The 15508-nt window shown below is 40.0% G+C and overlaps 1 protein-coding gene across 2 annotated transcripts in view; it reads left to right on the top strand.

Moving 5' to 3' along the window:
• BRINP2 (BMP/retinoic acid inducible neural specific 2) overlaps positions 1-15508 on the top strand; it is a 146935-nt gene that overhangs the window by 109093 nt on the left and 22334 nt on the right. For both annotated transcript variants that reach the window (XM_006047011.4, XM_044942799.2), the window contains one exon: positions 14941-15131. In XM_006047011.4, the coding sequence (XP_006047073.4) occupies positions 14941-15131 (191 nt within the window). The remainder of the gene's footprint in view (positions 1-14940; positions 15132-15508) is intronic.

The raw sequence follows: 15508 nt of genomic DNA, 5'->3' as shown, positions 1-15508 counted from the left end.
GAAGGAACTAAAAATAGTTAATCCAAAGAACAGTGGCCTGTATAAAAAGCAAATGCACCCAAATACCAGAAGGGCTTTCTCATTGCAACAGGAATAAACTTGTCAAATAACAGAAGGAACTGCCAGTCAGGGGGATTTCTCTTGGGGTTAAATAGATGATTGGAAGCCCGTGGATGTTTGCTGGGGAGAAGCCTGGCATGGGCTGTCAGCTTGCTGAGCAAAGACAACCACAACAGGAGGTGAAGAGTAGTGAACAAAGCTATTTTCTCCTCAGTTAAAAAGATGAGCTGTGGGGAGCAGGTTTGGAGGTCAGGGCAGAGCTGGGGTTTCTGTGCCTTGGAAAACACAGGCCTTAGCTCCATTTTCAGTTTCTTGTAGTCTCCTAGATCCACTGGTCCTTCATTTCAACGTGTCTGCTGTATATCCTGTTGATTCCGCAAGCATAACCACTCAGCACCCTCTCCTCACCCCTGAGCCCGGACTATGCAGTGCGAGGTTCACCAGGGATCCCGTCCTCCTCCTTTAAGCTTGAGTCTCCCCTCCCCATTTCTCCCAATCAGCCTTAATTAAACTGTTTGAAAGCTACAGCTTGATTTTAATTAGAGCAAAATTGGGAAGATTAGAATGAAATTGGCCAATCATTGTTTATGGACCGTTGTTTGAGAACACAGCAGGCTGCTAAATTACCTCCATGCCATGCTTCTTGAATTCTTCCAGTGGGTGGACCAGGGGCACTGGATCATGTAGGGTGGGCTGGACTTCTTTCTGCTTCTGTGCCTCCTAGAGTTGCAGGGGCCAAGACATTATTTAACCAAATGCTTCTGGACTGGAGTTTTTCTGCCTGGAGATTTCTCCCAGCCGCAGTGGTAAACAGGACAAAAGAATTTCCTGGAAAGTGTCAACATGACAAAGATGGACAGTGGTCTTTGAACTTGAACACAGGTCATAGACAAAGGTAGAAAACCACTTGTGCCGTGATGTGGGTTCTCACCAAACTCTACTGCTGATCAATGGAGACTTGGTCCTTTGTCTCAATTTCTATCTCTTCATTTGTTAACCTCTAAAAAGTTCATAAAAAGTCAAGTAGTGATAAATCCATTTCCTCTTTTTTGAAGTCCTTGCATTTCTAAAATTGTTGAGCTTGTGTAAAAATTGTGTACAGTTTTCTTTTTTTACAAAACTAAGGGAAAGCTCTATGCCAATACAAGAGGTTATGGTTTTATTATAATTTCTTTTTATAGCTCAGATTAATCATGTCTTATTCATTATAGCAGTAAAGACTCTAATAGCCAAGTACATTATAGTGAGCTGTTGTTGAGATGGAAATCTCTTGATGATATGATGTATTTAGAAATACTGCCTTCTGTACAGGAGCCAAAGCATGATATATCCCTCAGTCTCTAAAATATCCACCTTAAGAGCATGAAACCACCTTGACTGAGTCACTGAGGTAAATAACAGGCATCGTTCACTGTATATGTTGGCTTTGGCTGTTGTTTTTCCTGTGAATTTCCTAAGGCAAAGAATATGAGTCCTATGAAAAAGAAAACATGGTGGTACCTTAGCTTGATGGATTGAGTTCTGTGAAGAGAGCAATAGCCTGAAATACAAAGAATATTGGTGGAAAGATGAAGAAAGAGAAGGCTTCTTTCCTAGAATCCTTAGGAAAATCAACAGTCCAACACTCAGTCTTGACCCATGTCATATTGGCTAGTATCAAGCTAGTCGGAAAAAGGCAACTCTCCAAGAGATAGGTGGTCTCTGAGAACAAAGATAGTTGCATTCATCTAGGACTTTGTGGTATGTAAGAAGTTTTCCCATAGTCATTGGTTGACAGTTTCCATAGACAATGTCAAGTCACAGGAAAAATGACAGGAAATCTATTTTTGTTCTTGGCTTAAGGCCAATCCATCTTTTTCTCTCCAAATTTCTTAATTATTTTATTTAATGACCTGGCCTGTGTCTTCCTTCATTTTTCAAGGAAAATCAGTTATGTATTTTTTCTTACAAGTATGGTTCATATCAAAACAGCCTTTTGGAGGATGATAGTTCAGTCCCTGTTAGCACTGCAGCCCTTTTGAATACTAAAGGTTGGAGGCGGCTACCCCCCAAAGAGAAGTTGTTGGAAATGGATAAGGAGGGATAAGAACTAGAAAAGGGAAACATTGCTGGCCACACCAGCCCACTGTTTCTGCCATTGTGTTCAAAGTGGAGCTGGAGTTGGGCATCCTGGACTTACAGGTGAACTTACAGGTGACCTTAAGGCCTCTCCCAGCCTCTCAGGTAGTACCAGAACCTCTTCTAGAACTGCTGCCTGAATGAGCAGGTGATGATCAATTGGCTCTGCTGGAAACAGCATTGAATCCCTCCCTGGTAAAACCAGGCTGGATTCTAATTTAGGGGGAACAAATGGGCTCTGGGCACTAGGGGGCACAGACACTGGGGCAAGATGGAACAAGCCGGCAGGAGTGCGGAGCTGGACTGGGCTGAGGAGGGCTGGGCTGAGCCACTCTCTCAGGATACAGGAAATGTGATTTTCCAAATGGCAGCCATATTGGTGGTCTTGGAAATGAGCCTAAATGTGCTTCCCATGCAGAGAGGAAAAGACATGTGGAAAACTGGTAATAATAATCGGCTCTTAACATGGGGTCTCAGTACCATCACCCATATTGTAGGTTGCAGTGCTCATTACTACTAAGTTTCAGCCTCATTGAGGTATAGTTTTGTTTTTGTTTTTAAACTATGGATTAAAAAAATTATTGGAGTATAGTTGGCTTATAGTGTTGTGTTGCTGCTGCTGCTGCTAAGTCGCTTCAGTCGTGTCCGACTCTGCGATCCCAGAGACGGCAGCCCACCAGGCTCCCTCGTCCCTGGGATTCTCCAGGCAAGAACACTGGAGTGGGTTGCCATTTCCTTCTCTAATGCATGAAAGTGAAAAGTGAAAGTGAAGTCGTTCAGTCATGTCCGACTCTTAGCGACCCCATGGACTGCAGCCTAGCAGGCTCCTCTGTCCATGGGATTTTCCAGGCAAGAGTACTGGAGTGGGGTGCCATTGCCTTCTCCGAGTGTTGTGTTAGTTTCTGCCATATAGCAAAGTAAACCAGTTATGAAAGTGACAGTGAAAGTTGCTCAGTCGCGTCCAGCTCTTCATGACCCCATGGATTATACAGTCCATGGAATTCTCCAGGCCAGAATACTGGAGTGAGTGGCCTTTCTCTTCTTCAGGGAATCTTCCCAACCCAGGAATCAAACCCTGCCAGAACTGCAGGTGAATTCTTTACCAGCTGAGCCACAAGGGAAGCTCACATATGCATATATGCATTCTTTTATGGATTATTTTCCAATATAGAATATTGAGTAGAGTTGCCTGTGCTCTACAGGAGGTCCTTATTAGTTACCTTTTTAATATATAGTAGTATGTCTATGTGAATCCAAATCTTAATATTTACCGTTCTATTTGTTTCTATAATTAGCAGAATTTAAAAATAGTTTCCCTTGTGGCTCAGCTGGTAAAGAATCCACCTGCAATGTGGGAGACTTGGGTTTGATCCCTGGGTTGGGAAGATCCCCTGGAGAAGGGAAAGGCAACCCACTCCAGTATTCTGGCCTGGAGAATTCCATGGATTAAGTCCATGGGGTCACAAAGAGTCAGACAAGACTGAGCAAATTTCACTCACTTAAAAATAGAGAATTATGTAAATTTTGAAAATTGAAATCTAGAGAAGCAAAACCTACATTTCTGAGACTTTGCTGTTCATTATGCCTGCCTTGTTGGAGAAGGAAATGGCAACCCACTCCAGTATTCTTGCCTAGAGAATCCTGTGTACAGAGAAGCCTGATGGGCTGCTGTCCATAGGGTTGCACAGAGTTGGACACGACTAAAGCGACTTAGCATGCATACATGCATGCAGTGTGTATATGTCAATCCAAATCTGATTTATTCCTAGCCCCACTATCCCCTGGTATAGTGGGGTAGAAATAGTTAAGGCTATGGTCTTCCAGTGGTCACATACAGTGGTGAGAGAGCTGGTCTGTAAACAAGGCAGAGCACCAAAGAACTGATGCCTTTGAACTGTGGTGCAGGAGAAGACTCCTGAGAGTCCCTTGTAGGGCAAGGAGATCAAACCAGTCAATCTTAAGGGAAATTAATCCTGAATATTCATTGGAAGGACTGGTGCTGAACCTGAAGCTCCAGTATTTTGGTCACCTGATACGAACAGCCAGTCAGAAAAACTGGAAAAATCCCCAGTGCTGGGAAAGATTGAGGGCAGAAGAGAAGAGGGCATCAAAGGATTAGATGGCGGGATGGTATCACAGATGCAATGGACATGAACTTGGGCAAATTTAGGGAGGGGGTGAGGGACAGGGAGGCCTGGCATGTTGCGGTCTATGGGACCATAAAGAGTCAGACACGACTGGGTGACTGAACAACTGACCCCTGGTAACCATTAGTTTATTTTCTACATCTTTAACTCTATTTCTGATTAAACTATGGATTTTTAAAAAAATACTTTCTCCCTTAAGATTTCATAGGGAGGGAAGCTCATGGGTCATGACTCTTCAAGGGGGCTGGATTGATATTCTCAATTTATAAGAGAGTCTCAGATTCTCAGTTTACAAGCCCCAAAAGTGGTTCTTCAGCACATTGCTGCTGGAAATCTCACCTGGATGGAAGCCGCCAGCTGTGCTCTTTGCCTCTTTCATGACTAAGAGTGTAGGACTCTGCAGGGTGGGGGACTCTTGCTAGCAGTTCTTGTTGACCTTGTGTGTGACAGAGGAACACAGTACTTTGGGGGAGGGGGAGGTTGGTGGCACGCGTGTCAGTAGCTGTGACGTGGGGGCACCCCTTTTCATTTACAGTTTTCAAACTGGGAACACCTTGTAGCCATTTAGTCTTCTAATCGGAGGCCCTTTTTCTTCAGATCCAGAGCTGGCCTGCTCCCCAAGCCCTGCGGAAGCTCCCATCGCCTGAGGCTTGGCACTCAGCTGCTGGTTTAGCTCTCCTGTCACGGGCCCCTTTGGATCCCAGAAAAATGCCTCAACTCATGTATAACCAGAAGCATCATGTATTGGCAATCTGGACCAGTAGTGTTAAGCAATTTGAGACAAAGATAACTACAATCACTTCTGCTAGGTCACTTCAGTTGTGTCTGCAATCCTATGGACTGTAGCCCGCCAGGCTCCTCTGTCCAAGGGGTTCTCCAGGCAAGAATACTGGAGTGGTTGCCATGCCCTCCTCCAGGGGATCTTCCCAACCGAGGGGTGGAACCCGAGTCTCTTATGTCTCCTGCATTGGCAGGCAGTTTCTTTACCACTTTTGGAGAATGAAATGGCAACCCACTCCAGTACTCTTGCCTGAAAATTTCCACAGACAGAGGAGCCTGGTGGGCTACAGTCCATGGGGTCACAAAGAGTCAGACACGACTGAGCGACTTTACACTCTCTTTACCACTAATGCCACCTCAGAAGCCCAGTCTGGATCATATCTTCCCTAAACTTTGTTTTGGTTATTAATGATTGTATGGGTATGCTAAATCCTTTGACAGAAATATGTGTGATTCACTCTAGGCTAATTTAAAATGCAATAGCAAATGGCCTAAACTTCTGTTAATTCCAGCACCTTTTTGAAGTGCTGGATGAACACCTTTGCAGGCAGAGTCCACACTGGAGAGCTCTGGTCACCCTTGATTTCGCCCTTTGCTGCTTTAAGGGTCCTTTCCAAATGGGCTTCCCTAGTGCTTAAAATGTTTGCTTTCTCCTACTGTTGACTGTGAAACAGACACAGTAGGAGAAGATTTTAGGAGAAATGGCTAAATTGAAATGGAAATTTACTTGATGTCTTAATTGAAACAAAGATGATGGCTTAATTGAAGTAGTATGTGTTAATGTAATTGATATATAGAAAACATCCTTTTCCTAGGGAAAAAAAGAGCCTTGATTATTTTATTATGAAAAAAAAAACCCACTACTAAATGAAAAATTGGAAATGAACATTTACTCTTTGAATAGCTCAGGCTGCCTTCCAGTATTGCCTTCTGAGGTTTTCAGATGCTGGAAAGAACCAGGTTAATAAGTTCTGTAAGCACAATTTCTACCACTTTGGCTCAAACTCCATTCACAGATGTTTTCTCCATTATTTTGATTCAGTGAAGGGCCCCAAAGGGCAGGCAGGAAATTTAGTGAAGTAGAAGGGAAAACCGCTGGGTGCCCTCGCAGCCCGAACCTTCCTGCCACCAGCAGAAGCCTGATGCTTATTTCTGATTCGGCGCCCTACCAGTTTATGGAAGAGGTTTTTGTTTGTTTGGGGAGAGTATTTTTCTCCAGTGACATGCTCCTACCACTTACAATGCTGCTGCTGCTGCTAAGTCGCTTCAGTCGTGTCCGACTCTGTGCGACCCCATAGATGGCAGCCCACCAGGCTCCCCCGTCCCTGGGATTCTCCAGGCAAGAACACTGGAGTGGGTTGCCATTTCCTTCTCCAATGCATGAAAGTGAAAAGTGAAAGGGAAGTCGCTCAGTTGTGTCCACCTCTTAGCGACCTCATGGACACGCACATGCATACCTGCCTGCACACGTGTGCTTCCACTCACAAAATCACAACTGCCCCTTTGAGTTTCGCAGGGGAGGTGGTATAACATCTTGGTGAATACTGTGGATCTTGGGGCCAGGCAGCCTGTGTTTAATTCCTGACTTTGGGTATTACCTACTGGGCAAATTATCTGTGCCTCAATTTCCTTGCCTGTAAAATGAGGATAATTATATTTTATCACTTATAGGGGTCTTTTGAATATTATATTGAATATTTTCAATATTATATTGAATATTTTGACTATTATGTTGGTTAATACTTGCAAGATACTTGGAATGCCTGGCACATGCTAAGAATTCATTAAATGTTAACCATTATTTTTTTTATTATTGGCTCATAAAAAGCTTCCTAAGACAGTATCATTCATTTTCTAAGTCGTTTGTTATTCTGTGTTATGATTTCCAGAGCAGTCATAGGCGCTAGATTCAGGGCTTTGTCTCTGATTCCTTGCATGGTACCCGGTGCATGGACTTGATTTTTTTTTTTTTCCTAGGTCTCAATTTTTCCTCCCACAAATGGGTGTATTGAAACTACCTTTGTCCAAAGAGGGTTTTGCTTTGGCGTATGCCTCGCACTATGCTTTGGATATATTGTACATTCTGTTTAGTGTAGGTAATAAAAGGAAGTAAGTGTTCTGGGCAATGAAAATATCTTTGTCAAAAGACAGTAAACACTTAAAAAGAATTAGCATAAAGTAAAATACATTTAGTTGAAAGTACACAAAGGAAAACAGTGTTATAGAAACAGCAGTATGGTATTGACCGGGGTTTTGATCTCAGCTCTGCCACTTACTGTGTGACTTTTTGCAGGTTATTAACTTCTCTGGGTCTCATTGTTATGATTGTCGTCATAATCATAGTTGCTGTTAATAGCTCTGAGAGAGGGTTAGGACATTAGATTTTGTTCTGGTTCTAACGCCAAATGGTTATATTGCTCCCGGGAAACTAATTCTGTTTCTTGGTTTTCTTGTGATGTAAGAGGAATGGAAGAGAGGGTCTCAGCTTCTGTGCAGGCTGGCATGTGTGCTGCCACAAGTGCGTCATGGACAGGTGTGTCCATGTATTGATGCCCTCAGCCCTTGGGGTAGTTGGGCAGGGTCTGGGGCGGCAGGACTACCTGTGCTTGTCTCCTCAGAGACAAGAGACAAGACAGAGACAAGGCTCCTGAGAAGCCTCATTTATTGATCCCAGTTCAAAACATACAGAGAATTGTGAGTGTACACAACGACAGGAAAACGATTGGCAAATCGTACTCAAATGCGTCTTCTAACAGCCCCAGTTTCCCTCTTGGTAGTCCTGTGACATCAGGCAACTGACTAAGTTTTCTGAACTTCAGTATATTCAACTTACATAAGATACAGTCAGATCTTTGGTTTGGTTTGGATAAAATATGTGATACAATAAAATACGTCAAGTCTCATGTTGGACAACAGAAGATTGAGACTAAGGAAAAGTACAAAACTTCAGGATCATTGCCTCTTTGGGGATCTTTAACTCGGTGAGTGTGGCAAAAATTGTTGTTAGACACAGTATAGAGGATTGGAGCTCGAGATCATTAACACTGAGTGTAAAGCACAGCCAAGTCTGAATGGGCACTCTGTACTCACTGGACTTGTGTGTGCGGACTGTGGACAGTCATCGGAAGTTGTCCATGTCCACTGACAACAATGGAAGAGGACCCAGACTCAGTTTACCAAAGCATAAGAAAATATCAGTGCCTTGATTTATATATAAGAAGTCACAGAAGTATGCCCTTAAGTTACATTTTTATAAGTCAAATTTAATTTTCCCTTTGATATGCATACACATTTAGAATGCTTTACTTTTATTTCACGTCAATCATTAAGTGCTTTTTGCTTCTATGTATTCTCATCCTGTAAGTTCTTTTATCAAGATGTCAATAATTTGCAAACAACTAGAGGATTAGGAGAGCTGTGACATAAATGATTGTTTATTTTAAATAAACAAAATAAATGAGAGAATCATTCAACATCTATTGAATATCTACTGTTGTTCTGTTTTGGAACATCTAGCATTATTTTATTGCTGCTGGATAAGATAGAATCATTCCTGCCCTCACAGAGTTTATGTTCTAGAGGGAGAGAAAGAGAATTGAAAAGATGTATTATTTCCGCTAGTGATAAGTGCTAAAAAGATTTATAAAGCATAGAGACAGAGAGTGAATGATGGGGATGCCCTTTTGAATGGGGTAGTCAGGGCAAGTTTCTTGAAGGAGATACTAGTCAGCAGTCCTGAATAAAGTGCACTGAGTAAGCAATGTGACCACCGGTTTTTATTTACTAGATTTAATTAAAGTGGGAGCCACCTCTTTTTTAAGATGGTTTTACCTTTCAGTGAGGGTACTTCACCACTGTAAGAAACTGTGGAAAATAGAAGAGTCCTTGTGTTTTTCACCCTCTAACAATGTAATAGAATAGAAATTTATAGGATAGAAATTCTTTGTTATTTAATAACATCTAAATGTGGTCTTTAACAAATCAGGGACAATTGTTTGGTGCCAGAAACAAACAACATCACCAAGATTCATGTCAAGGAGCTTATTGCCTAGGTTTTCTTCTAAGAGTTTTATAGTATCAAGTTTTAAGTTCAATTCTGTAATCCATTTTGAATTGATTTTATGTATGATGTAATTTAGGGGTCCAGTTTAATTTGTTAGCATATAGTTATCCAATTTTCCAATTATCATTCCCATTATCTCAAAGAAGACTATCTTTTCTCTGTTGAATATTTTTGGCCCCTTACATGTGTGGGTTTATTTCTAGGCTCTCTGTTTTGTTCCTTCAATCAATGTGTCTATTTTTTAATGTCAATATCATACTGTTTTGATTACTATAGCTTTGTAGTATAATTTGAAACAAGAAGTGTGATACTTCCAGTTTTGTCCTCTTTCTCAGGGTTGCTGTGGCTGGTCATAGTATTTGGGGGTTTCATACTAATTTTAGGATTGTTTTTTCTACTTTGGTAGAAAGTAGTAAAAAATGCCATTGGAATTTTCATAGGGATTGCAATTGCTTTGGGTCGTATGGGCATTTTAACAATACTGATTTTTCCAATGCATGAACGTGGAATGTTTTCCTATTTATTTGTGTCTTCTTAATTTCTTTCATCAGTGACTTACAGTTTGCAGTGTTTGAATATTTTACCTCCTTCATTTAATTTATTCCTAGGTATTTTATTCTTTTTAATGCAAATGTAAATGGGGATTGTTTCCTTAATTTCTCTGATGTTTCACCATTAGTTTATAGAAATCCAACTGTATTTGTATATTTTTGTATCCTTCATCTTTATTGAATTTATTAGTTCTAACAGTTTTGGGTGACGTTTTTAGGGTTTTCTATGTGTAATATTATGCCATCTACCAGTAGAGACAATTTTACTTATTTCTTTCTGATTTGAGTGACTTATTTCTTGCCTGTTATTTCTTGATAGTGCTTACCGTACTATCTTGGATAAAAGAGATGAGAATGGACAATGTTGTGTTATTTCTGATGCTAGAGAAAAAGATTTCAGCTTTTCACCATTGAATATGATATTATCTGTGGGCTTGTCATTGATGGCCGTTATAATGTTGAGGCTTTCCTGGTGGCTCAGATGGTAAAGAATCCACCTGCAAAGCAGGAGACCTGGATTTTATCCCTGGGCTGGGAAGATCCCCTAGAGGAGGAAATGGCAAGCCACTCCAGTATTATTGTCTGGAGAATCCTGTGGACAGAGGAGTTTGGTGGGCTACAGTCTGTGGAGTCATGAAGAGTCAGACACGACTGAGTAAGCCTGCAGGCTTGCACTTGTTCCCTCTGTACCCACTTTGTTGAGAATTTTTATCACAAATGAATGTTGAATTTTGTCATATGCTTTTTCTACATCTATTGAGATAATCATACGATTTTTATCCTTTGTTTAGTTAATATGGTGTATCACATTGATCCTTGCATCTTTGGAATAAATCCCATTTGATTAAATTGTTTTATCCTTTTTTGTTTGTTTGTTTTTTGTTTTATCCTTTTAATGTACTATTGAATTCAGTTTGCTAACATTTTGTTGAGAATTTTTTGCATCTATGTTTATTGGGGATATTGGCCTGCTATTTTCTTTTCTTATAATGTCCTTGTCTGGTTTTGGTATCAGGATAAAGGTGGCCTAATAAAATGAGTATGAAAGTTTCCCTCCTCTTCTATTTGTTTGAAAGAGTTTGAGAAGGATCAGGTTAATTCTTCTCTAAATGTTTGGTAGAGTTTGCCATTGAAGCCATCTGGTCCTGTACTTTTGTGCATTGGGAATTTTGTTTTTGGTTTTACTAGTAACTTGACTGTTATGGTTTTCTATTTCTTAATGATTCTGTATTAGTAGATTTATCTATCCCTTCTAGGTTGCCTAATTTCTGTAGTAGTCTTTTATCCTTTGTGTGGTATCATTTTTAATGTCTCTTCTTTCATTTCTAATTTGAGTCTTTTTTTGGTTCTGCCTTCGTTTAGTCTAGTTAACAATTTGTCTATTTAACCTTTCAAAAAATAGTCTTAGTTTCATTGGTCTTTTCTGTTGTCTTCTTAGTCACTATGTCATTCATTTCCACTCTGATCTTGTTATTTTCTTTCTTCTACTAACTTTGGGCTTAGTTTGTTCTTTTTTTCTGGTGCCTTGTGGTATAAAGTTAGATTGTTTATTTGAGGTCTTTATTTTTTCTTAATGTAGGTATTTATTGCTATAAATTTTCCTCTTAGAACTGCTCTTACTACTTCCCACAGGTTTTTGTATTTGTGTTTCCATTTTCATTTGTCTCAAGATTTTATTTTTTTGATGTATTCTTTGATTCACTGGTTGTTTGGGAGCCTGCTGTTTAATCTCCATGCATTGGTGAATTTGAATTTTCCATTTTTCTTTTGGTAATTGATTTCTAAGTTCATACCATTATGGTCAGAGAAGATGTGTGATATGATTTTAGTCTTCTTCAATTTATGAAGGTTTGTCTAGTGGCTTAATATATGCGCTATCCTGGAAAATGATCCATGTGTGTTTGAGAAATATATTCTGCTGATGAATGGGATATTCTATAAATAAATATCTGTTATGTCCACTTAGTCTAACATGTAGTTTAAGTCCAGTGTTTACTTGCTGATTTCTGTCTGGATGATCTTCCCATTTTTGAAAGTGGGGTACTGAAGTTGCCTTCTATTATTGCATTGCTGTCTATTTTTCCTTTCAGATCTATTATTATTTGCTTTCCATATTTAGATGCTCTTATGTTGGGTGCATAAATATTTATAAATGTTATATTTTCTTGATGAATTGACCACTTTATCATTATGTAATGACTTTCTTTGTCTCTTATTATAGTCTTTGACTTTACACCTATTTTGTTTTAAATAAGCTACCCCAGCTTTCTTTTAGTTTCCATTTGCATGGGATATCTTTGTCCATCCCTTCACTTTCAGTATAGTCCCTGTGTGTGTGTAGTCGTGTCTGACTCTGTGACCCCATGAACTGCAGCCTGCCAGGCTCCTCCGTCCATGGGATTCTCCAGGCAAGAATACTGGAGTAGGTTGCCATTTCCTCCTTCAGTGGATCTTCCCCACTCAGGGATCGAGCCCAGATCTCCTGCATTGCAGGAAGATTCTTTACTGTCTGAGCCACCAGGGAAGCCCCGCTTTCAATATGTGTCCTTAAAGCTGAAGTGAGTCTTGTATGCAGAACATGGTTGGGTCTTGTTTTGTTTTTGTTTTTTTTAGTAAGCTCCTCTATGTGTTTGATTGGCTGTCCAGCCAGTTAGAAGTGAAACCAAGCAACTGTTCATTATGCTGCAGTGGGATTTGAGATAGAAAATACTTTTCACAAATACCCTACTTTAATTAAAGTTTAGCATTTCCCACACAAAGGAAATAAATAATAATGTATTATTATGAACTTGTCTGCTTAGATAAATAAAACCACACAATGGGAATTTTAAAAGGTTTTGTGGGAACCCATGAATTATTAGTCATCTCTTTTCCTTTATTTCTCTGGTAATGTTTGGAACATGCCCCCTCTCTTAGTTTCTGGAATTAGATAGGAGGATTCTATAGTCTCCAATGGACATGCTCTTTATTTATTTATTCTGAATTTTTTTTTTCTGTGGCCTTATCATTTTTACTTCATAGATTTGGAGGGAAGGTTAGACCAAGGTTTGGCACTATTATAAAGAGCAGAGTTGAGTGAGAATGTTAAGACTTTATTTACATGTTGTGGTTTTCTAAGGCAGTGGAGCTGATCCTTTCTACTATAATTTGGGAGGCAATGGAAAAGAACTCCCTCTTTTTTTTTTTCTTTTTTCATTTTACTAGTGGATATATTCATTTAAATGTCATCCTTTAAAATACAAATATTTCAGTGAGGAGAAAAGCATGAATATTAACGTTCCAGATGGGACTAGAAAGGAACTTTGCCATCATTTAGTATAAAGGTTCTTAAAATGCATATCCCCTTAGTTCCTTTCAAGATGTCCATGTTGACATTGCAGTAAATGTGCAAAAGTAATGGTGAATGAAACTGCTGGCATCTTAAATTGAATAAGGGCAGTCTCACTCAATGACGCTGGTAGTCATATAGTCACCATTACATACTTGAACCAAAATGCACACACATATACATGCATGTTAGCTTCACGAATGCCCCTGAAGCAGTAAAATCTATTTTTATTGAATCTTGACCATGAGCTCATGTCTTTTTAATATTTTGTATGATAAAGTGAAAAGTACACATAAAGGCATGTTTGAGGTTACTGAAGAATGGTGGTCTCAGAGAAAAATACTTTTCTGATTGAGTTGAAATAGCCATATTTTTCATGGAACGACTTAAATTTTCTTGAACAACCAAGAGACAAACTATGGTTATTCAGATTGTAGTGTTTGGCAGACAGTTTCTCAAAAATAAATAAATAAAAGAATGAAGCAAGCCTGCTTCTTTAAGGGAAACAACGGACAGTATTTATTACCAGTGATAAAATGTAAGCTTTCAAATGAAAATTAGAATTTTGGAAAACTTGTATTTATCATCATAAGCTTGACAGCTTTCCAATATTTAAGGACTTTTTTGATGAGATTTGTGGTGATATTAACAAATATGATGTTTTGATATTATATAATAAAAAATGTCAAAATATGGAAGATCTGAATAACTCAATGGTCCTATATTTTGCAGATGGATGACCAGTATATGATGTTTCAAAATCACAGAGTAAAAAGATGCATTCGAAGCGCAATATAGAACACTGGATTTTAATGTAACTGAGTATGAAAAATTTATTGGTATGGTTTCAGAGTCCACACAGTAATTAACCTTTAAGAAAGTATGCTTGTTGAGTGTAGTGTGGTCCCAAAGAAGAATATTCACAATTATCACAACAGATTGAACACAGAATACAAGAATGCAGCTCTCTTCTGCTAAGCCAGAAACTCAAGAGATTTGCCAAAAGGCAAAGAAAATGCCATTCTTCTTACTAAATCTGTTTTGCTTCAGAACATACAGTGATTGTCACACAAATATGTTATTTATGTTGCTTGTAATGGCTTTATTTCTGTTATAATGAAAGAGTGGATTTAAATTTCTCAGTTTAAATTTCTAAAGTTGTAATTATCATTAGATATAAGCCACATGAATACAGGGGGCTCTTCATTTTTAAAAGTGTGGTAGTATCTTGAGACCGAAAAGTTTAAGAACTGTTGTTCTAAACCAATCTTCTGACTTCAAAAATGGGTAACAGAGGTCGTGAGATGACTCATCCACTGAGTTGCAATTGTGACTAGGTCTTATTTCTGCTTCTCTGGTGGCTCAGATGGTAAAGAATCTGCCTGCAGTGCAGGAGACCTGGGCTCGATCCCTGGGTTGGGCAGATCCCCTGGAGAAGGGAATGGCAACCCATTCCAGTATATTTGCCTGGAGAACCCCATGGACAGAGGAGCCTGGTGGGCTACAGTCCATGGGATTGCAAAGAGTCGGACATGACTAAGTGACTACACTTTCTTTCATTTTCCTATTTCTGAAAACCACTTCCAATATTTTCATTGTTTGTTTTTCCCCTACTACACACTACTACCATGACTGCCTTTGGGAGAAGGGAAGCCACTCTCCAATGAGAAGGCCGGGTGGGAGCATATTCTAGGAGGTCAACTGGGGTAGGGATTTCTTACCACCTGGGAACGAGAGGCCAGAGGGCCTCTTTTAGGCACTGGTGCCTCCATCTGCAGAGATGTGTGCTGAGAGGAGATGAGGCTGTGCGAGTGAAGAAAGAACCGCACCTGCTCCCAACTTTATTCCTCTTGTCCCAGAGTACAATGAACTTTCCCTTGTCTTTCCCTCCAGGGAGTTTGCACGTTGGAAAGTGAACAACCTGGCTCTGGAAAGGAAGGACTTCTTTAGTTTGCCACTGCCTCTTGCCCCAGAGTTTATCCGGAACATACGCCTCCTGGGAAGGAGACCCAACCTGCAACAGGTCACCGAAAACCTGATCAAAAAGTATGGCACTCATTTCCTACTTTCTGCCACCCTCGGAGGTAAGCAGTACCTTGATCCTACCATTCTACACTCGCTGGTTACCAGACCATTGAAAATAGCTTTCTAACACCTATTGACTACAGCTTCGATACTTTTCCCGGATCTTTTATTCTTCCTGTCTTTTTTTTTTTTTTACTGGGAAATGTTCTCCTTCTGGTGCATTTGTCAACAGTGTAATCTCTTGGCATCCAATTTCATTGCCAGAACATTGCTCTTTGCTTATAAGCATCCTCCTGGGGAGGGGGTTGTAGCGTAAGGAGGTTGGGGGACAGACGTTTACTAAGCACTTGCCAGCAGGGGGCGCTCCCACTTTTCTTTTGACTGAGCCATCTAACCCTGACGTTTCTCCATATCCTAGTATTGGCTGTGGCTACAG

This window comes from Bubalus bubalis, chromosome 5 (genome assembly GCF_019923935.1).
Source record: "Bubalus bubalis isolate 160015118507 breed Murrah chromosome 5, NDDB_SH_1, whole genome shotgun sequence".
NCBI classification, from domain to species: Eukaryota; Metazoa; Chordata; class Mammalia; order Artiodactyla; family Bovidae; genus Bubalus; species Bubalus bubalis.
The sequence above is the reverse complement of the archived record's forward strand: the minus strand, read 5'-3'. Positions and strand labels throughout refer to the sequence as shown.